Source organism: Marmota monax, unplaced genomic scaffold, assembly GCF_021218885.2.
Source record: "Marmota monax isolate L192 unplaced genomic scaffold, Marmota_monax_Labrador192_F-V1.1 WCK01_AAM20220418_F8-fsc00010, whole genome shotgun sequence".
NCBI classification, from domain to species: domain Eukaryota; kingdom Metazoa; phylum Chordata; class Mammalia; order Rodentia; family Sciuridae; genus Marmota; species Marmota monax.
This window is the reverse complement of record NW_026692321.1, coordinates 20714359-20738230: the sequence shown is the minus strand read 5'-3', so window position 1 is coordinate 20738230 and position 23872 is coordinate 20714359. Positions and strand designations below refer to the sequence as shown.

At 37.1% G+C, this 23872-nt stretch overlaps 2 protein-coding genes across 3 annotated transcripts in view; one reads left to right on the top strand and one right to left on the bottom strand.

Annotated features, from left to right (window-relative positions):
• The first annotated feature begins 5507 nt into the window (after nt 1-5507).
• On the top strand, nt 5508-18695 carry Trmt61b (tRNA methyltransferase 61B). The gene is made up of 7 exons (XM_046441553.1): nt 5508-6305; nt 11121-11223; nt 13250-13440; nt 16655-16746; nt 17232-17458; nt 18110-18187; nt 18276-18695. Exons 1-7 carry the CDS (start codon nt 5517-5519, stop codon nt 18317-18319), a joined length of 1524 nt encoding a protein of 507 aa, XP_046297509.1. The 5' UTR covers nt 5508-5516; the 3' UTR covers nt 18320-18695.
• Nucleotides 18533-23872, bottom strand: part of Spdya (speedy/RINGO cell cycle regulator family member A) — a 36008-nt gene continuing 30668 nt past the window's right edge. The window contains exon 7 of one of the 2 annotated variants that reach the window (XM_046441554.2): nt 18533-18668. In XM_046441554.2, the coding sequence (XP_046297510.1) occupies nt 18577-18668 (92 nt within the window). In that variant the 3' untranslated portion in view covers nt 18533-18576. The remainder of the gene's footprint in view (nt 18669-23872) is intronic. The other variant, XM_058578439.1, reaches the window with a different exon arrangement.

Sequence of the window (23872 nt, the reverse complement as noted above, 5' to 3'; positions counted from 1 at the left end):
AAAAAAATGAACATTCCATTGACAAAGAAAAGATAAATGGGGGACTATTTCAGGTGTCTTAAAACTGAATAATAAGAGTTCCTGAAAGAGAACAGAGGAAATAAAAGGGAAGAAACTATCAAAGGAATTGTTCAGAACAGGTTTTCCAGAACTGAGGGATATGAATTACTATATCGAGGGCCAGAAAAAAAAAAAAAGAAAAAGAATAAATGATCTAATTTTAAAATAGACATTGAGAGAACATGAATAGACATTGCTCCAAATAAGTATAACCAACAAGTATAGGAAAATATGTTCAACTTCAGGGAATACAAATCAAAGCAGTGGTATCACCACATATCTGTTTGGATGGCCTTTAAAAAAAAAAAAAAGATAAGTGTTGGCAAGAATGTGGACAAAAGGGAACCCTTGAACATGGGTTAGTGGGAATGCAAATTAGTGCAGCCACTGTGGAAAATAGTGTGGGGGTTCCTCAAATAATTAAAAATAGAACTAGCATATGATCTAGCCATCCCAATTCTGGGCATATATCCAAAAGAATTTCCAAAAGGCTCTTCAAGATATATCTGAACTCCAATGTTCATTAAGATATTATTAACAATAGCCAAAATATGGAAACAACCTAAATGTCCACTGGTGGATGAAGGGATTAACAAAAATGTGGTATGTACATATAATGGAATATTATTCAACTTTTAAAAAGAAGAAAATGCTGCCATATGCCACAACATGGATGAAACTAAAGGACATTATACTAGATCAAATAAGTCAGTCCTAGGATGCACACTGCCTGATTTCATTTGTATGCCATAGCTAAAATAATCAACTTACAGAAACAGAAAGTAGAACAGTGATTGCCAGAGTTAGAGGTAGGGAGAAATAATGTAAAAGAAAAAAAGGGGGAGAGGCCATAAATGCCGCATACAGTGAATGAAATTAGACTTAAACCAAGGCACGGCGCTATAAATAATTCAGAACAAAGACAAGAGGCAATGAGATCCTATAAGCTTCCAGAGGGAACAAGAAAAACAAGTTAAATACAAATGTTCGGGAATCAAATGAAATCTGTCTTATCAACACAATGGAAGGTTGAAGATAATGAGGCTATGCCTTCAAAATTCTGAGAAAAAAAATTGAATTCTCACCAGAAAAACTAACTAGCAAAGGCACCCATAGAATAAAAATGCTTTCAAATGTTCAACCTCACAAAAAAATCTTCATTCTCAGGTTCTCTTTCTCAGTAAGTCATTGAAGGTTCATGTTCTTGACAAAACAAGTAGGTAATTGAGAGAAAGGAAGAGGAGATATAGGAAACTCAGAAGACTGACAGAGAAGAGCAGTCAAGGGAACCTCCAGGCTAAGTGAGACCCCAGATGACAGGTGGACAGGTATGTAGAGGAGCAGTTGCAGAGTCTCCCTGAGTAGTTTAAGGCAGGGGAAAGTGATAGAATAGCTAGCGTATCTGAAGATGCTGAGTGGAGATTTATACAACCAGGAGAATATGAGTTGGATCAATGACAGATTACAAAAAAAAAATACATGAAGATGACAAAAAGACAACAAGATAACTTGTGCAGCAGAGGAAAAACAGGATAATATATATTAATCATAAGACATTGCTGGTATTAAAAACATTTTCTTTTTGCAGTACTGGGAATCAAACCCAGGGGTGCTCTACCACTGAGCTATAGTTCAGCCCTTTTATTTTGAGACAGGGTCTTTTTGAACCTCCTAGGCTGCCCTTGAACTCGCGATCCTCCTACCTCAGCCTCCCAAGTAGCTGGGTTACAGGCATGTACCACCATGCCTGGCCATGCTATTTGGAGCTGGATATGTGTGTGTTAAATAAATTTCACTGGTTAATAAAAACTTAGAAAGTGAAGAAATTTTGTCATCATTTTGTCCATTTTACAGATGATAAACTGATGCTCTGAGTAGTTAAATGACTTCAGAAACTTCATGGGCATTTATTTATTTTCCTATGCCAAGCTGCCTCTCAGGCAAATGCATTTTATAAGATGAATCCTTGGAGGAGAGGACTGTGTCCTAATTTTGCAACTTTCCCTTCATTCATTCCTTAGAACTTAGGGATGTGAGGGGGAATAAAGGAGTTCTGATTTCTGACTTGAAGAGCTTAGTGAAGTCTAGTGGAAGGTGGAGTGACACCTTAGACAAAAAAATCTCACCTGTTGGTGAATAATGGTGATAAGCACCAACAAGGAAAAGTACAAGGTATAGGAGAAGGCAGCCTAGAGTGGAGGAATGGGTCAGGGATGCACTCTCCGAGAAAACAACTGGGAAACATTTAAAATGGCACTTTCTCACCCGCAAAGCCACACTGTTTCTACTCATAGATTGTCTCGGAGAGTTGCCCCCCACCGCCCCCGCACTTCTTTCTTTTGGTACTGGTGAGTATTTTACCATTAAGCTACATCCTCAGCCATTTTACTGTTTCAGGATGGCTGAGGACTTCTGATACTCCTGCCTCAGCCTCCCCAGTCACTGTGAAGATGGGCATGCACAACCACGCCTGGCTCATACAGTTCTTTTTTTGTCACCTGGAGGCACCAATAAAACCAAAGATAATACAACTCATTGAAGATTATTGAGTGCTTTTTATACACAAAGCAGAATATGATAAACACAGAAGAAATGTAAGTAAATTGCTAAGGAATTGAGAGTATGATAACATCTAATTCAGTCCAGAGGGATATGATAAGGTAGATTTAGAGTATGGATGAAAGTTCTTTTTTTTTATACCAGGGATTGAACTCAGGGATGCTTAACCACTGAGCCACATCCCCAGCCCTTTTTAGATATTATATTTGGAGACAGGATCTCACTGAGTTGCTTAGGGCCTCACTAAGTTGCTGAGGCTGACTTTGAATTTAGGATCCTCCTGTCTCAGCCTCCAGAGTTGCTGGGATTACAGGTATATGCCACCAGGCCCAGCCTCCTTACCACAATTATTCTGGGCCCTGCTTATTTTTTTCTCAGGCCTGTAATTAATATTCTTCCAAGCCTCTCTCTGCCCCCAATTCCAGGCAAGCCTTCATCCAATTTACCAACTAACAATTAATTCTTATCAGTCCTAAAGGGTCAGCTCAGGCATCTGGCTAGGTAATGTACACCTGTAATTTTAGTGGCAAGGGAAGCTGAGGCAGGAGGATTAAAAGTTTGAGGCCAGTCTAGATAATTTACCCAGACCCTCAGCAACTTGTCAAGATCCTGTTTCAAAATAAAAAGTTTTTTTTAAAGAAGGGACTGGGAGTGTGATAAGGTGATAAAATGCCCCTGGGTTCAATCCCCAGTACCGCCCATCCAAAATAAATAAATAAATAAAACTCAGGCAACACCAGCTTTAATTCAGATTACCTCTCTGATTCTTAACAAAATATCATAAACCATGTCTAGAAATATATAAAAAAGTTAAACACCATGATCAAATGGGATTTCTTCCAGGAATTCAAGGTTGGTTTAACACTCAAAAATCAACAAATGTTGGGAGTGGGGATATAGCTTAGTTGATAAGAGTGCTTACCTTGCATGCACAAGGCCCTGGGTTCAATCCCCAGAACCACCTGCAGGGGAAAAAATAAATCAATAAATGTGCGAGGTATGATGGCACACCTCTGTAATCCCAGTGCCTCAGGCAGCTCCCAAATTGGAGACCAGCCTCAGCAATTTATTGAGACACTGTTTCAAAATAAAAAATAAAAAGGGCTGGGGATGTCACTCAGTGGTATGGCCCCAGTGGGTTCAATCCCCAGTGCCAAAAAAAGAAGAAAAGAAAAACCAATAAATGGAATACTTCTACTAATAGAACAAAAGATAAAAACTACATGGTAATCTCAAAAGGTACGGGGAAAGAATTTCATAAAATCTAATAATCATTCATGTTTTTGTTTTGTTTTGTTTTTAATTTTTCGGCAGACACACATCTTTGTTTTTGTATGTGGTGCTGAGGATTGAACCCCGGCCGCACGCATGCCAGGTGAGCGCGCTACCGCTTGAGCCACATCCCCAGCCCCTCATTCATGGTTTTTAAGTAAACAAACTTTATTTTTTTGGTACTGCTCAGTGGCACATGTCTGCAACCCCAGCAACTGGAGTGGCTGCAACAGTAGAATCATCAGTTTGAGGCCAGCTTCAGCAGTTTATTTAATTTTTTTAGTTGTAGTTGGACACAATATCTTTATTATATTTATTCATTTTTATGTGGTGCTGAGGATCAAACTCAGTGCCTGAAACGAGTTAGGTGAGTGCTCTACCGCTGAGCCACAACCCCAGGCCCCAGCTTGGGCAGTTTAGACCCCATCTTAGAATAAAAATTAAAAAGGTCTGGTGGTGTGGCTCAGTGTGTGCCCCTGGGCTCCATCTCCAGGATAGGAGGCAAGAGGGGGAGCCAAAGAAAGGAGAAAAATTCTAATGATAGAGTTTATGGTGACTGATGTCCTAGAAAGTATAGTTTATAAAGTATAAATTTATGCCTCAGAAAATAATGTAAAAATTCATTCTATCAAATTTAAACCAAATCACATTGAATCCACAGCCCTTTGAACACGCTTGGACTTTTCAGTTCAATTGCACTGTCGACCAGTCTTTAGGAAAGGGGTCAAGGTACAAAGGGCAAAGGCTGCTGAATCTGATTGACCTAGAATAGGAAACCCTGCCTTTCCACTTGTCAGCTATTTTGTTAGGAATCTTTCCTGAACCATTTCATTCCCCCTTGGTCAGTTTTCTTCAGCAGAAAATGAGAATAATTTCTAGACAAGTTTTAAATTTTTTTTTTTGAATTTCTTTTTTTTTTAAGTTTTAAATTTTAATCAGTCTCTAACATGCCTGGTATAGCCAGGCCCTCAATAAACTTTTGCCATGTGAACTACTACTAAGCAGACAGACTAGTGCTATTTAAGGTTAACTTTGGACTCTAAAGATCTCTTTTCCTGTTTTAAAAAGCTTATTTAGTTTTGGGGAGCCTAAAGTCTAGATATTTTAATTAATTAAAACACAGTTTAATAAGCGCATAGTGAATACTATCACTTTAATAGACTCTCTGGGCCTGCGAGTGGGAACAAGGAGGAGGTCACAAACCTGTCAAAAGGACTCGGGCTTGGGGGTGGGAGTGGGGGCACAGTCGTAGGCAGCTAGGAAAGGAGCACCGGTCAGCAGGTGGCGCGTTCTTCCAGGACGTTTAACAATCGCATCCCGAGTGACGTTTGTGGTCACGATTACTAGCAAGCTAACTCTGGGAGAAAGCCTTTACAAAGCACTTTAACTGGTTTTGTCTTTTTTAACCCTTCTGTCACCGAACGGGCCAGGCGGAGATTGACCAGCGGTAAATTCTTTACTGTGCTCACTTTCGGTAGAGGAAAACCGTCATCTTGCGCAAGTAGACACGCTACACTAGCAGTTCTTCCACCAGGCCCCCGAGGGAACACCTCACGCCCCGCCCACTAGCGCCCCCTGGACGCAGGCGCAGTACCGCGACCCTTCCCGCGCTGCTGCGGAGTCCTATGTCAATGCCCCAGTGCGCCGGGAATCAAGGGGCGGGGCCTTGCCCGGCCCTACGTCACTCCTCTGAGACGACGCCTGCGCGGGAAATCATGCTGTGCGCTGTTCGTCGCAGTCAGGGCTTGCTGGAGCTGCGGCGCCTGGGTAGGCTTCTGGGGCTCGGGATCGATTCGACCCTGTGCGGCCTTGGCCGACCGCCTTTCGAAGAAGCTCGGTTACTGTGTTGCGAGTCCTCGCCTAGAGAAGTGCGAGATGGAGACAGAGAGCCAGAGGCGACACGAAGAAAAGCCCCCGACGCAGACTCGTCTCCACCTCTCCCTCTCCGCGTCCCGGGCACTGGGAACACATGTCTTTCGTCACTGGAGACGCCGCGGGACGAGTCACCCCCTCGAGATCACCAAAGCTCGAGCGGAGAGCGGGCTCAATTTGGTCCCGCATATTCGGAATCCGGGGATCTCCTGCTGACCCCCGTGCCTCAGTCCACTTTTGAGACCACAGAGCTTCACGACTCCTCTTCCTGCTCAACTTCCAGAGAGGGACCCTTTCGGGCCGGGGAGCTGATTTTAGCTGCGACTGGGAAAAGAGAAACACAATATAGAAAATTATTTAGGTTGAGCAGTGTCGGGCACTTAAATAGTAGCTGGGGGTCAGTCCCGTACAGCGAGATCGTGGGGAAGTTCCCAGGCCAGGTACTGACGAGTTCCTGTGGTAAGAGTTTCATGCTGATGAGGCCGGCATTGGAAGATTATGTATTAATGATGAAAAGAGGGCCTGCCATCACATATCCAAAGGTAATGAGAGAGGGATTAAGTGGGTATTGGTACCACAGTCCTGATGAATGTACTCAAAACACACCTCAGAACGTTTGAAAATTTTCTTCTCAGATTTTTTTTCAATAAGCCAGATGGATGTAACCAACCTATCTATGATATTGCTTATTAAGAGGAAGCAACCAGATTTTAGTTTGGTAGCTGCGATTTCACTAACCTATAAAATGAAGAGTGTGCCAGCTTACTGTTAGAGTGATGTGGACTCACAGGACACATAATAAATATTTATATTTCTTTCACATTACTATTTATTTATTTTGTTGTTGTAGATGGACACAATACCTCTATTTTTAATTTATTTATTTTTTATGTGGTGCTGAGGATTGAACCCAGTGCTTCACTTGTGCTCAGGAGTGCTCTATTGCTGAGCCACAACTCCAGCCCCCTTCACATTACTCTTTAAGTTTGCAGATTCAATACTTAAAAGAGTGTTGACAATTTTGTAGTACCCTTATAGTGGTATTTTGATTATCATATTTAATTTAGTAAGGCATGTTACTAGAGGTATACATTTGTGTGTGTGTGTGTGTGTGTGTGTGTGTATATATACACACACACATATGTAAAATAGTTTTTGCTTACTAGAGGTATATTTAATAGATACTAGGGCTGGGAGTGTAGCTCAGTGGTGGAGCACTTGTCTAGAAAGCGTGTGGCCCTGAATTCAATCCCCTAGCGCTGCTAAAATAAATAACACAGTAGAGATATATATTACTATGCTTTTCTGTTTAGGGAAAAAAATAAAGTTTTATAACAAAATGGCTAACATTAAACATAAAATGAATACTTTTTTTTTTTCTTTTCTGTTATTGCAGTACAGTGGCACTACCAGTGAGCCCCATCTTCAGCCCTTTTTATATTTTATTTTGAGACAGGGTCTCACTTGCTGAGGCTGACCTCAAACTTGGGATCCTTCTCACCTCAGCCTCCAGAGTGGGATTTACAGGAGTGTGCCACTGTGCCCAGCAAAATCAATATTCTTTTTTTTAAAAAAAAATATTTATTTCTTAGTTTTAGGTGGACACAATATATTTATTTTATATTTATATGGTGCTAAGGATCAAATCCAGTGCCTCGTGCATGCTAGGCGAGCACTCTACCACTGAGTCACAACACAAGCCCCATGAATATTCTTAATAATGAGTTAACTGCCAAGTTCCTTGTTCATCCTTTGCTAGTGATTTATTTCAATCCTCAGTCATGGTCCTTGAGTAGAATGTTACTTTGTAACAGTTCCTCTTTCCAATGGAGGACTCATTCAGCAAGTAATTTGACTACCTTTACTTTCCAGGGAGTTATACACAGTATTGCACTCAACATAAACTTTACACTCTGGAGGAAATGACAAACAACAAATAAATGAAGGAAAAAGGTCATTTTAGGTAGTGCCAAGTGCCATGAAGACAAACACATGAACAATGAGTAGGAGAAGGGTGTCAGGTGATCAGAGATCTCTGAGCATATTTGATAGGAAACCTAAATAGGGCTGAGCAAGCCTTGCAAAGGCCTAGAAGCAAAGTGGTCTTTTTTTTTTTTTAATATTTATTTTTTTAATTGTAGTTGGACTTAACACTTTATTTACTTTTATGTGGTGCTAAGGATGGAACCCAGAGTCTTGCATGTGCTAGGTGAGTGCTCTACTGCTGAGCCATAACCCCAGCCTCCAGAGTGTTCTTTTGAAGGGAACAAATAAAAAGAAAGAAAAAAGAAATTCAAGAATCAATTAGCAAATAAGCAATTCAGAATAATACTCAAAGTATAGATGCTAAATAATATTAAAATAATAATACTAAAAATATAGACAATAATACTAAAAGTATAGCACAATACAAATGCAAAGGAGAAAGCGGAGGAAACTTTGCTTAATGACAAAGAGTAGAGAATAGAAACAGCTTTGAACAAAGCATACGTGGAACAGTTTACTCAACAGAGTTCCTCTTGTGGTCTGGGTGGGTCAAGTTGTAGACATAATAGAGTATTTTATTTCATTTATGGGGGGGGGGCATTGGGAGGTTTTAAATGGAATCCAATCAATATTTTAAAAGTTCTACCCAAGGACTCCATTTTCCCCAGAGTTTTAGGCTAGTGGGGTTGGGTGATCTTGATAGAAACTTGCATTCTCTCTTACACATCACTTCTCTTTTTTTTTTTTTTTTTTTTTTTTTGGTACTGGGAATTGAAGGATTGAACTCAGGGACACAGGGACACATCCCCCAAATCCTTTTAATTTTGTATTTTTTGAGACAGGGTCATAAAATTAGATCTTTTCTTCAATTCCCACTTTTACATTTGTCACAGATAAAAGTCAATGTTCTGCTCTAAGAAGGAATTTAAATAATGTACTTACCAGGTACTGACCCCTCTCTTTATTTCTAAAGTAGTGACTGTGGGAAATTAGGAAGTTCAACTTTGAACTTTGACCTTTACAACTTGAAATGCTTTTTTTTTTTTTTTTTTTTTTTTTGTACCAGGGATTGAACCCAGGGGTGCTTAACCACCAAGCTACATCCTCAGCCTCTTTTTTATGTTTTATTTTGAGCCCAGGTCTTGCTAAGTTGCTTAGGGTACCAAATTGATGAGATTGGCTTTGAACTTACCATCCTCTTGTTGTCTCCCAAACCACTGGGATTAAAGGCCAGTGCCACCACACCCAGCACTACATGTCCACATTTGGTCAATATCAAGCACTTTTAGCTTTGGAATAGAAGCATAAAGGGCAGCAATCCTCGGATTTTTTTTTTTTTTTTTTGTACCAGGGATTGAACCCAGGGGCACTTAACCACTGAGCCACATCTCCAGGCGTTTTTTATTTTTCATTTGAGACAGGATCTCGCTGAGTTGCTTGGGGCATCACTAAGTTGCTGAGGCTGTTTTGAACTCCCAATCCTCCTGCCTCAGCCTTCCAAGCCTACAGGCATGCACCACTATGCTCAGCTTGATTGTAATTCTTAAAAACAAATGGTTAATAGAGATTGTTGCCATTTTGTCAGTTATAAATCCTTAGGCCGAGACTTAGATTTATATTATTAAACTAATGAAGAAAGGTTAGAATACCTGTTGAGAAAAAAACACGTCTCAAAGGGTTGTTTGATAGCCCAAAGTTTTAAATCCTAAGAAAACTTAGTAGTCAAGTGATATTTCATAGCAGCCTCAAGCCCATTTTGAAAGAAGCAGGAAAATGAATGAATGTCAATGTTCCACCTAATTTTGAATTGAAATGACTGTTGTATGTGTAGCCTAGAAAGCTCATCCTATTGAGACCATATAACCTCAGTGACAGGTAGCAAAAGCTAAAATATGCACAAATTACTTTATAATGTACCACATTTCTGTATGAAAGGACCAAGAAAATAGAAGTACCTTCTCTAGGACTTTTTACTGAAATGACTACCCAAGCTACCTCCCACTATATTAGCTGTTATATTTATATAAAGTTGTCTGTACCTCTTCCCATCTCTATTCCAAGATGCCTGGCACATAGGAGAGGATATGTATTTCTTAAAGACTAAACATTGAATGAGACTTTTTGACTAATACATCTTAAAAATCATGTCTGTTTCATTTGGTCCACAAGCCTTAATCCAAATACATTTTAGCTTTTAATTAGACAACTATACTTTGTAAAATATTTACATTTTCCAGTCAAAACCATATTTAATTTATAATTTTGTGACTGGATAGAAGGATACTAGAAACCCCTTTTAGAATTTTCACAAGTAGCTCTTCCCAGAAAAGATAGTAAAAAATTATTAGATATGCTATTTATTATCAACTTAAAGATTTGGCATTGAGGGACATACTGTAATAAATGCTTACTTTTAAAATTCTCTCATTGTAACAATTGTTATAGTGTAATAGTCAATAATAGGGTCTTTAGAGTTCAATATTGATTTTATTCCTAACTTTCCCATTTAATTCCTGGTGTCATGGCCTTGGGCAAAATATTTAACGTGTGATTTCTCATCTTTATAATGAGAATGATGATACTTTCCTCATAGTCTGATTAAACAACATGAAAACATGTTTCCATCTCCTCCTGAGATGAGCAGACTGTTCCACGTATGCTTTGTCAAAGCTGTTTCTATTCTCTACTTTTTGTCATTAAGCAAAGTTTCCTCTGCTTTCTCCTCTGCATTTGTATCGTGCTATATACTTTTAGTATTATTATGTCTATATTTTTAGTATTATTATTTTAGTATTATTTAGCATCTATACTTTGAGTATTATTCTGAATTGCTTATTTGCTAATTGATTCTTGAATTTCTTTTTTCTTTCTTTTTATTTGGGGGTGTGTGTGTGGTGTAACTAAAGATTGAACCTACGGACACTTTACCACAGACCTGCAAACCCAGTACTTGGGCTGGGGCTGTACTCAGTGGTAGAGTGCCGGCCTTGAACGTGTGAGGCGCTGTGTTCGATCCTTAGTATCATATAATTAAAAAACGAAGATATTGTGTCCAACTACAACTAAAAAAAAATATTAAAAATAAAAATAGTACTTTTTTTTGAGGCAAAGTCTTGCTATTTCTGAGGGCCTTGCAAAGTTACCCAGGCTGGTCTTGAATTTTCAGTTCTCCTATCTTGGTCACTGGGATCATAGGTATGCACTCCCATGCCTGGCTTGAAATTCCTTATATTGTTAAGCAAAATATAGATTCTTTGTAAGTAGGACTAGAAGTCAATCCTTTTTAAAAATTTTTGCTTCCTTCTCCAACATAGCATAAGAATGAGTGCTTATTATTTTGTTATTAGTCACATTCCATATTTCAATCATAGGATATGAATATGATACTATCGATGATGGACATCAGCCCAGGTGATACTGTTTTGGAAGCTGGTTCGGGTTCTGGTGGAATGAGCTTATTTTTATCAAAAGCAGGTAAGAGATTGGGATAAATGAGCTAGACCTAGATAACAAAGCATTCAGTTTGTTCATGATAATAAAGAGATAAAGGTATTTGGGAAAATACAGATGAGTAAGGTAGCACATACCTTAATTCCAGCTTCTCGGGAAGTTGAGGCATGAGGATGCAGGTTCAAGACCAGTCTGGGCAACTTAGGGAGACCCTGGTAGAGTGCTTGCATAGCATGTTCAACTCTGGGTTCCATCCCCAGTACTGCAAAAAAAGCCAAAAAGATATTTGGGGGAATACATAAATTTGTAATAGCATTCTCCTGAAAACCAAATGGAGGCCACTGTCTTTCTTCATGTTTTGTACATTTATTCCAGTCACTCTTTTTAACCCTCCATCCATTTCTTTTCTTTTAATCCCTCCATTCTAATGCTGCCCCCCACATCCAGGTATTGGGGGTAGAATGCACAGGCGTTTTACCACTGAACTACATTTCCTGTCACTTTTTATTTACTTTGAGATTAGAGCTCTCTAAATTGCCCAGGCTGGTGCCTCAAACTTGTGATTCTCTTGAGTCGTTGGGATTAGAGGCATGTGCCACTGTACCTCACTTGCTTCTTCCTTTCTTCCTTCCCTGCCTGCCTTCTTTTTTTCTGTCCTTTTTTCCTTCCTTCTTTTCTTTCATTTAGACATAGGGGTGCTTAGCTAGTGAGCCACATCCCCTTTTTATTTTTCAGGGCATCACTGAGTTACTGAGGCTGGCCTCTAACTTGTGATCAGCTGAGGCAAGAGGATCACAAGAGTTGCTGGGATTATAGGTGTGTGCTATCATTCCCAGCTGCTTCTACCATTTTTTACAGTAAATTTAAAAACATATTTTTAGTTGTAGATGGATACAATATATTTATTTTTATTTGGTGCTGAGGATCAAAACCAGTGCTTCACACGTGCAAGGCAGGCCCTCTACCACTGAGTTACAGTCCCAGCCCCATAAAGTAAATTTTTTAATGAAGCAAAAAGTACACAGATTATAAGTTTATACCACATGAACTTCCCCCCCACTACTCAGGATCAAACCCAGGGCCTTGTGCATGCTAGGTAAGTGCTCTGCCACTGAGTTAAATCTTCAACCCTCCATGAACTTGTATACAGTGATCACACTCATGTATTTAGTACGTAGGTTAATGAAGAATATGTTTGTGTATCACAGATGCCTCCTTTTGTCTCCCCTCCTAATTGCCTTAAGATATAGTATTCTCTGGAACTGTAGTGTTTACTTATGTTAAACAATTTGAAGATTCATCAGACACATACCAAATTCAAATCCTTTTTAAATATCTGAAAGGCTCAACCCTCATCAATAATAAAGAAATGTAAAACTACAGTGATAAACTATTAATTTTTTATATTGACACAGATAAAAAGTTTGATAACTGTTGAAGAGGGTGTATGGAGAAGTAGACACTATTAATACATTGTTGGAAGTATAAATCAACACCACCTTTTTGGAGGACAATTGTTTTTCAAAATAAAAAATTGACATGCCCTTTGGACTACTAATTCTATGTTTAGTACTTTGTCCTATAAAGATAAACTGACATATGTTATGAAGACTTAGGCAGAAGAATGTTCATTGCAGTATTATTTGTATTAGCAAAAGATGAGAAACAAGCTAAATGTTCATCGCAGATGACTATTAAATAAGTTATGGTATAGACATACACTGTAATGTATTAGCTGTTAAAAGTATACCCATAACTGCTGAAATAACATTGGTAAGTAAGAGTAAGGTACAAGACAGTGTATTTTTGTCATGATATATATGAAAAGCAGAGTTACTTGCATGCTGGTATAGGCACCCACTAGTGTGGGAAGTGTAAGTAATGGGTAATATGGCTACCTACGAAGAGGAAGATGGTGGATCAGGAATGGGAGAAGTACTTTTGTAAACTTGAACTGTTTAGATTTTTTTCACATTTAATAATTCCTTTGGAAAATAGATTGACACTTTATACTATGAAATATAAGTTTGGTTTTTTTTTTTAACTTAAGTTGGATTACAAGGACAAGTCATAAGTTTTGAAATACGGAAAGACCACCATTATCTAGCCAAGAAGAATTACAAGCACTGGCGTGATTCATGGAAATTAAGTCACATTGAAGAATGGCCAGACAATGTGAATTTTATTCATAAGGATATTTCTGGAGCAACTGAAGATATCAAATCTTTAACATTTGATGCGGTAAGTTTTTTTAAAGTAGGTCCTATTTGAGTACAAAGAAAACAATTGGATTTCTTGTGTTTGGGCAACAGTCTTTGTTATATTTGCCCTATTTCTATAACTAGAGATGAGTATTTTTCTTTAATACCTTTTAATATCATGGTGGGATTTGGAGCAGAGAAACTGACTCAAGTGCCACAGTTGTCCATGAATGTTGGATAATGACCAGAAGTTAGAAGCAAAAGTTGATCATCATAAATCTCAGCATTTCCAGGATAAAGGAATAATAATTAGGAAGCAGCATTGGGAGCATTTTGAGACCAGAGCCTAACCTCAGTTGTGAGAAGTAGGGAGATAAATAGCCTCCATTTGAGAGGGAATAGGTAAGCAGCATCTTTAGAAGTCAGGATGTTCAGGAGTGTTCATTAAAGATGTGGAAATTAGAGGGATTTATAGCAGTGAGAGGTTAACTTAGGGAGAAGTATAATAGATAAAAGGACAGATGAAAAGAAAGGATGGTATTTTAAGCAATAACCAAAGATGGTAGAGATGTGGAATGTGTAGGTATTAAGTGACTTAAAAGTTTCAGAATTACAGTGTTGGAGTTGCCTTGTCCTTGGTGGTGCTACTCAACATTCATAGCCTGGCACTATGGTCTTAGGCCTGGAATAAGGGATCTTCCTTGCTTTCCTTAACTTGTTGCTGTAAGGCTAGCTTATTTCAGTGAAAAATGAAGCAAAGTTCAGCCAGGCATGGTGGCACACAACTGTAATCCCAGTGGCTCAGGAGGCTGAGGCAGGAGGATTGCAAGTTCAAAGCCAGCCTCAGCAATTTAGCGAGGCCCTTGAGTAACTCAGTGAGACCCTGTCTCTAAATAAAATATTAAAAAGGGGTGGGGATGTGGCTCAATGGTTAAGCGCCCCTGAATTCAGTCCCCCTGGAGGTCAATACACCAAGTTATATGCTTAAACTATGCTTTATTGTTCACAAAAGTTTTTTTAAAATCATGTCATTCTTTAAAACTTTCCAGAGACTGTTCCCTAAGTAAAGCTAAAGCCAGCAAAATTCTATGTAAGCCGTCTCCCCTCTACTTCCACATATCCCTACCATTTTCCCCTTTTCATCTCCACTGTCAGCAACAGTGGCACCTTCAGACTCCCCAAGTAGCCCACTGCCTCAGAACATTTGTATTTGCTATTTTCCTGCGTGGAGCACACTTCCCCCCTAACTTTCCATTGTAAATCATTTTCTTCAGATTTCTTCTTTGACCAGCTCATATATAAAATGGCACCTTTCCATGCCTGTCAGTCTTTGTCCTCTTATTCTGCTGTATGGTTATAGTTCATGTCAATCAACATCCTCGCAAAAATGTTAGATTTCCATAAGAGAGATTGTAATTTCCCATTAGATACTTAGGAAAATGCTTGACATGTATAAGAACGTGCTTAGAAAATATTTGGTAAATAGGGCTGAGGTTGTGGCTCAGCGGTAGAGTGCTTGCCTAGCACGTGTGAGGCCCTGGGTTCGATCCTCAGCCCCACATAAAAAGAAATAAATAAAATAAAGGCATTGTGTCCAACTACAATTAAAAAATATTTAAAAAAAAATTTGGTAAATAGTGAATGATGTCCATTGGTCTAATGTACTGGTGGTGTTTTGATTTTTGGGGGGGGTACCAGGGATTGAACTCAGTTGGTACTCAACCATTGAGCCACATCCCCAGCCCTATTTTATATATTTTATTTAGAGACAAGGGTCTCACTGAGTTGCTTAGCACTTCGCCATTTCAAGGCTGGCTTTGAACCTCCCCATTCTCCTGTCTCTGCTTCCTGAGCCACTGAGATTACAGGCGTTTGCCACCGCACCCCACTGTTTGTTTGAATTTTTGGAGTACTGGGGATTGAACCCAGGGCCTCATACATACTAATCAAGCACGCTGAGCTACTTAAACAAACACATAAACAATAATATATCATTTAATAAATAGATGTGCCAATAACTCTAAGCTTTCTGGAGTTTTCCAACAATAAATGAACTTTGACTGGATTTTTTGTTTTTAATTAATTTTTTAAAGTATATATATTTTATAACTTTATTTATCTATTTACTTATTTATTTTTAATATTTATTTTTTAGATGTAGATGGACAACCCAATGCCTTTATTTTTATGTGGTGCTGAGGATCAAACCCGGGCCCGCCCGTGCTAGGCGAGCGCTCCACTGCTGAACCACAATCCCAGCCCACTTTATTCATTTTTTATGTGGTGTTGAGGATCTAACCTAGTGCCTCACCTGTGTTAAACAAGCACTCTGCTTCTGAGGCCCAGCCTCAGCCCCTGTTTTTAATTAATTTTTTACTTGAAAATTTCAATCATTCATTTACTCATTGTACTTGTCATCTGTTACAGCCCTGTAATCTACAATTGAATAAAGAAAAAAGCAATAAGGGGCACGTTTCTTACCCTCCAAAATTAATATTCAGAGCTTCTCCTTTAAACATCAAAAATTAAAACATTTTAAAATAATGTGAATTTTTACTACCAAAACTGAACTAAAGCATTTTAAATTTATATTTTAGCAAGAGGGCTGGAGTTGTGGCTCAATGGCAGAGCGCTTTTCTCATACATGTGAGGCTCTGGGTTTGATCCTCAGCACCACATAAAAATAAACAACAAAATAAAGATATATTTTTAAAATTACAAGACCTCAAATACATTTTAACTTTTTATGTTATAACATTATGTCTTACATATGGCAATATATTTTTTATTTTTTTTAAGAGAATTTTTTTAACTTATTTATTAATTTTTCGGCGGACATAACATCTTTGTATGTGGTGCTGAGGATCGAACCGGGGCCGCACACATGCCAGGCGAGCGCGCTACCGCTTCAGCCACATCCCCAGCCCCATATGGCAATATTAATACAGGAATTCTTGTCCATATTCACGTATACATAAATAGCCAAAGAAAGATTTCTCTATTAATATTGCCAAGTACAAGGTATACCATTATGATTTTTATGTATAGTCAAATGCTATGACAAATTGTATAGTGATAAACAACCATTTGGGGAGCAGTAAAATGACAGTTAATATTCTAAAAGTACCATATTCGAAGAAATAACTGGGTAATAGCTTTCTAAAAGTGTCATTTCACCACAATTAAGAATAGAAAACCCATGCTTTATTTAAACAATCAGACTGATCCATTTCATTTTTCCCCCTTCCCCACAGGTAGCTTTGGATATGTTAAACCCTCAAGTTGCTTTGCCTGTTTTATATCCAAATCTTAAACAGGGTGGTATATGTGCTGTATATCTAGCAAAGTGAGTAATAGGGACATTTTTCTTTCTAATCTGATTTTTAAATACACTTTTTATTTTTCCTAAATACTGGATTAAAATGTTCATATTGTAACTGGGTATATACATTCATATTATAACTAAGGCAAAACATGACGTATGGTCCAAATTCAGTTATATTGCTATTTAAATCATCCTTTACATAAATAATAAGATACATGTTTCTTCCAACAATTGGGAAGAATTTTTCAAATCATAATGTGAACACTAATGTTAAATTAATGTCTCTATTTTTTATTTAGTAGTCTGTGACATTACTTATGTGTCAACTTGCATTTTTAATCCCCTTCCCCTTAATTTAATTATATATAGCATTTAAATTTGGGTAATATCACTTAAATTTGGGTAATATCACTTAAATTTGGGTAAGATGTACAGTGAACTTAAAATAAATGTTGAGTTATTATTTTGGTAGAAATGTAAAGGTATATTTTTCACTTTTCTGAAAGCATCACACAGGTTATTGAACTTTTAGATGGAATTCGCATCTGTGAACTTGCTCTCTCATGTGAAAAGATAAGTGAAGTCATTGTCAGAGATTGGTTGGTTTGCCTTGCAAAACAGAAAAATGGAATTTTAGTTAAAAAAGTAGAACCTAAAATCAACAAAGATTTACAATTACATACCCAAAAGGAAACTGGAATTGAAAGTGAGATTTTTCAAGAGAATGACCATGGTGAGCTTAAATTTTACTTTATGCATCTGTTTGTGATAAATGGAGAACTTAAGTGTATTGACCATTATATAATAAAAAATATTCCTAGAATGAATAGGAGAAATAATGACTTTTTGTACTTTTAAAATTCTGGTATCTTTGAAGAATTGAACATTGTATATGATTCATATTTATTGTTTGTCACCATGAGCTTGGTTTGTGAAATAATTTAAATATACTAAAGGATGTTTAAAACATAGATCAGTGATTATTATTACTGATAAGATGAATTTAATATGACCTGATATGCAGATAGCTATTATTGCAAAAAGCATCTCCCAAGATGCTGCTGGAATTCTTCAGAGAATTAAATTTAGCTTCTTGTTGTATTATACATATTATTTAGACCATGAAAAAGTTTTCAGATACCATTGATTTATGATATGGGCTTATCCTTTTGGTTAAAACCATATGATACAGTTATTATATAATCATTGACGAATTGTTTCTGTATAGTGTCTGGCAGAGTAGTTCCAAAACAAATGGCTTTAAAAAAAAAAAGTCTGAGGAAAAAACTTCAGTAAAGGGATAGTAATTAATATTTTAACAGTTATTATAAACAAGTTATAAAATATTTATGTAGCTTATAGTACATATTTTGTTCTACAACAGAAGGATCACATTCTGATTTTCCATATGGATCCTTTCCCTATATTGCCAGACCTATACATTGGCAAGCTGGTCATACAGGTGAGTAATGTTCTCAGGCCATATTAAATTATTTTTTATTTTAATTAATGTAATATAATGACCTTATATTTTTTTCTTCTTAAATTAGCTTTTCTTGTCAAGTTGAGGAAGTTCAAACCACAACTTAACTGAGTATCCCAAATGATGGCAACCTATTTGAAGATGGAAAAATATCAAACTAGAACTTTAAGCTATAAATCAGTACTTTCATAGATTAGTATTTTTAGCTGTTACTATGATTTGTATAACTTTTACATATAACTTTGAAAAATAACAAAAGCTAAAAAAAAGATGTGAAATTTTGCAAAACTGCTTAAATGTCCCATTTTGACACGTCTTGTATTTAGTTTTTGTAGCTAATGATTCCAAGTTGCTTTAGATGAGCCATCTCATTCTTCACTTCCTGTAAACCACTCCATGGATTTGTCTGTCTTCATGAAATTAGTGTTCTTTCCTTTCTTTGATTGATGGTCTTTGGCTACTGAAATAAAATGCATTTTAAGATAAATTTGATGTATCTGTATATTTTAAATATATAATTTAATTGCTTGTTATCTTAGAAACAATGAGAAATCCTGGCTATAGTAGATAGTAGGGGGCATGTGAGGCACCATGGTACATGCCTATAGTCCCAGTGACTCAGGAGACTAAGGCAGGAGGATTGCATATTTGAAGGCAGCCTCAGCAACTTAGCAAGTCCCTGTCAAAATAAAAAATAAAAAGACTTGGGATGTGGCTCAGTAGTAAATCACCCCTGGGTTCAATTATCAGTAACACCTCCCCCTATAGTAGGGGCTAAACTGATAAGAATGATATAATCACCTTAAAAATTCTAATAAAGACGTGATTTTTGGGGGGGTTATGGGTGTTGGCCGGTCGGCCTAAAGTCTTGCATATGCTAAGCAAGTGCTCTACCACTGAACTATATGCCTAAGATATAACAATTCTTAAATCTTTTTTTATTTTTTATTTTTAGGTGGACAAAATATCTTTATTTTATTTCTATGTGGTGCTGAGGATCGAACCTAGTGCTTCATGCATGCTAGGTGAGCACTCTACCACTGAGCCACAATCCCAGCCCCTCTTAAATCTTTTTTATCCCTCTCAGTATCTTTTGAATTGGCTTGAAAGAACATCGAAAATCACTGTATGTAACGTTTGGAGAAATATACTTTAGAAATATGAATTGATTAGGAATGAATGGGGCTTATTATTCATAAGTATCAGTTATTTTGTGTTTACTATCTACCATACATTGTTTAAAGAACTACATATATTAATTTCAAACTTGCAACTCATCTTTAAAGTTATCCATATTTGTTATCCATATTTTATGGATAAGATTAAGAGATTGAGTTGTTTAATTGTAGATCTTTTACAGGTCTTGAAATAGGATTGCCTGGGCAGATAAATGCTACTATTCCTGGATTTGTCCCTTAGACTATAACTATTTTTTTTTTAAATTATATATATATAAAATATATATATTTGTGTGTATATGTGTGTGTATGTAAAAATTTTTTTATAACAGTTTATAGAATGTGGAGAATTTTAACCTAAAAACCTGCTTTACAGAGTTTATGGTTCATAATAGAGCCAGATAATAAACAACTACACAAATATAAAAATAAAACTATAATAAATGTTCCATAGAAATAGAGGGTACTATGAATAGACATAATAGGGGCAGCACTTGAACTGAGACCTGAATGGTAAATAATTATTGACTAGGCAGGGAAAATGAGAAAAGGGCCAGTGATGCTAGAGGTGAGTGAAAAAGACTAAAAGGTACATAGATCATGTAGGATCTTCTGGCATTTTGAGGAATTTGTCTATCCTAAGAAAAAAATGGAGTACCATTGAAAGATTGAATTAAGTAAAGGATAATAGCCTTAGAGTTGTGTTTTTGAAAAAAAAAAAATCACTCTGGTTACATCAGAGAACTGATTGCACCTAGAGGAGAGTATTCTTTTGATGTTATATTTCTGCATAACTATAGTTTCAAATGCCCATTATGTGTCAGGTTCTAATTGTCTACTTGTAGAGGGGCAGGATTAAGAGCAAAGGAATGGGCTGTCCTTTAATTCTGTTTTATGTAGGACACTGAACTTCTCTTCAGTACAATGTGTTCAGTAGATATGGAATTGAACAAGACCTCTCTTATGTGGTTTCCATTCTAAATATGAGTCAAAGACCAAGCAAGTAAGAATTTATTTACAAAATTAATCAAGTCCCAGTTTAAGCCTTTTCTTCAGTCCACTGAGAATGTTGACAAACTGGTTTATATATAACATAGATATTTTGTAATGTTAATTTTCTATGTCCAAGCCTGACTCTCAGATATCATACTGTAAACTCTTAGAGATCTGGGATGACTCAAAACCTTCCTCCCATATGATATATCAAGAAATTTGTATTGTTTTGAACAACCAACAATAAAAAAATTAAAAAAAAAAAAAAAAAAAACCTTCCTCCCATTGCTTTTCAGGTCTTGCTCCACCTTTCCCAGACAGAAGTTGGTAAATAAGTTTGATGGCTTTACTCCTGCACTGGATCATGTAGTTTCGTCTGTTGTCTTGGTTGTTCTAAGGGGAAGATTTAGGTATATAATTCTTGAATTGTAGAAGGCTTTGATTTTGAACCTTATATTTCAGAGATAGCATGAATTTCTGAATGTTCCATGGTTATATAAAAGGAGATACTGGAAGAAAGTTAAGTCAGATCAGTGTCCTGCACCAGTAATCTCAGCTACTGGGTACGGGAGGCGGGTGTAGAAAGTTTAGGACTAGCCTGCACACAATTTAGTAAGACACTTTCAAAAGTATATATATATTTTGTACTAGGGATTTAAACCAGGGGGCACTTTACCACTAAGTTTCTTCCTTAGTCCTTTTTTTAAGCTGTAGATGGACCCAATACCTTTATTTATTTATTTTTATGTGGTGCTGAGGATCAAACCCAGTGTCTCATGTGTGCTAGGCAAATGCTCTACCACTGAGCTACAACCCCAGCCCTGCCTTTTTTTTATTTTTATTTTTTTGGGTTTCTCCAAGTTGCTGGTGCTGGCTTTGAATTTGTGATCTTTCTGCCTCAACCTTGAGAATAGCTGGGATTACAGGTGCACTGCTGTGCCTGGCTCAAAAGAAGATTTTTTATAAAGAGATAGGGATGTAGCTCCATTGGTAGAGTGCTTGACTACCATGCTCAAGGCCTTAGGTTTGGTACCCAGGGCAAGACACACACACACAAATGTTAAACTGTCTTTGGTGTCTGAGTATTTAAAGGGAGAAAAAAGCCTGTTAAGTCAATGATTTCATAGTAATACATAAAGTTTTGTTTTATTTTTAGTGATACTAGGAATTAAACCCAGAAACATTCTGCCTGTGAGCTATGTCCCCAGCCCCTTTATTTTTTTAGTTTGAGATACGGTCTCACTAAGTTGCCCAGGCTGGCCTCACAACTTGTAATCTTCTGCCTCTGCCTCCTAAATCGCTGGGATTTAGAGGTGTGTACCACCATGTCCAGCTACATCATTAATTTATATACGCTGATTATGTCTTCATTAAGTGTAAGGATTTTCAACCTGTATGACTATAACAAGGGTAATGACAAAAATAAATAGGAAAGCATAAAGTAGTATGTATTTTTGAGAAAAATTATTTGAGTATAATTATCAGTTGGACTGTTCTGTGCCTGCCCTGCACCAGTACTAAGGCTTGGTACAATTTTATCCCTGGGCTTCATTCTAAAATCTGAGGGGTCCTCAGATAATACATAATAATGCATCTCATGTTTCACTTGGACCAGCTTAGGTGTCATGTAGCTTACCATAGCATAAAGAGAAACAATAATAGTTTGGTTAGTATAAAAAAGTGCTGTGGGGACTGAGGATGTAGCTCCATGGTAGAGCATGGGTTTAGCCTGTGTAAGGCTCTGGGTTCAATCTCCCACAGCAAAAAAAAAAAAAAAAATGCTGTGTATTCAGATACAACTGGGTTCTGATCTTGGTTTCTGTTGGTATTGTTTTACCTGGTAATAGTGTGACTTTTTTGGTGCTTGTTTTTTCATCAGTAAAAAGAATAACGTAATACCATTTCAGGATTTCTTGGGGGATTGGTTTCAAATGAGATTGGTGATTGTGTTATATGTAAATCATAAAGAAGATCTCATCTATCTTCCTTCCCAAAAGTGAAATGTTTTGACAGTTTCATTTTACCTTTCAAGTGAAAAACATTTCTAAGTATCACAGGCAATTCAGATTTGTTTTTTTGAATTTTTCTGGGGGAGTGGGATTCTGGGGATTGAACCTAGGAGTGCTTTACCTCTGGGCTATATCCCCAGTCCTATTTAGTTTCTGAGATGGTTTCAGATGATTTGAGGCTGGCCTCAAACTTGTGATCCTCCTGCCTCAGCCTCCTGAGTCACTGAGATTACGAGCATTAGCCACCATGCCTGGCTCTTTTGGAACATTTTTAAGGAAAAAAAATTAAAGATAGAAAAACATGTTTTCACCTGAAAATTGAGGCGTTGCTTTCTTTTGTGTGAAGGAAACTCAGAAGCATTGATAACTACCTATGCTAAGGTTTAGCATACAAACCTGGAACAGAGCATCAGCTCTTTGTATCCCTCTGTATCACTAACTTGGGCAAATTATTTATCTTCTCTAAGCCTCAGTTTCCTTATCTGCCAAGTGGAGAGAACAGTATTTACCATATGGTTGTCTGTGAATATTAAATGATATTATGAATCTAAAATAATTACTACTCTCGGCACCTGGGACATTTTAAAAATTCAGTTCATCTTACCTATTATGAATACCAAAGAAAGACCATGTAGACCCTATTTACTTTCAAATATGAGTAAAACAACAAAAATTATGCTTGAGGTGTTATACTGTCAGTCAAGTTTGTTGAATGATTACTATGGCCAGGGAACTCTGGGACACAACCTCTACTTTCTAGTGTCTAGAGTCTAGTTTCTCCTTTAGTAAAGCTGGGATAAAAATAGGTAAAATTCTGAAGTAATCCAGGTCAGTTAATTTCTTATGATAGAGTTAAACAGAATTATAAGACACCTGTCAATCCTATCTTCAGATGGGTGAAAATCTGGAAGAAACAGCCAGATGCACACTTGTAATCCCAGCAACTCAGGGGACTCAGTCAGGAGGATCACAAGTTGAAAGCCCACTTCAGCAACTTGTCAGTAGTGTCTCAATAAAATAAAAAGGGCTGGGGGTGTGCTCAGTGGTAGAGGGCCTTTGGTTCAATCACCAGTACCCTGCGTGCGCACACACACACACACACACAAAAAAAAAAAGAAGAAAAAAATCTGGAGGAAAGCCTTTATAAGTAACGAAGATTCATATTTCAGAATATTTTTTCTAGTACTATTTCCATTTAGAAATGCCAGAGAAATACTATATGTATAAAAATAACTTGAAAAATAGTGTGGTTATATTCCCAGTTAATATAATTACTTTCTAATTAATATAAGATACCATTGTTCAAAACACTTAAATCTCAACAAAAATGAAATATGCACATAAATTATGGCACTTGTTCCATGTCAGGATTAAAAATAAGGCTTTCAAAGACTACATGATGACATAGGAAGATGCTTTATGATAAATGAAAAAAAAAAGTTGGCTTAGATATGGTATACTTCTAATTTTGTTAGAAATGAAAA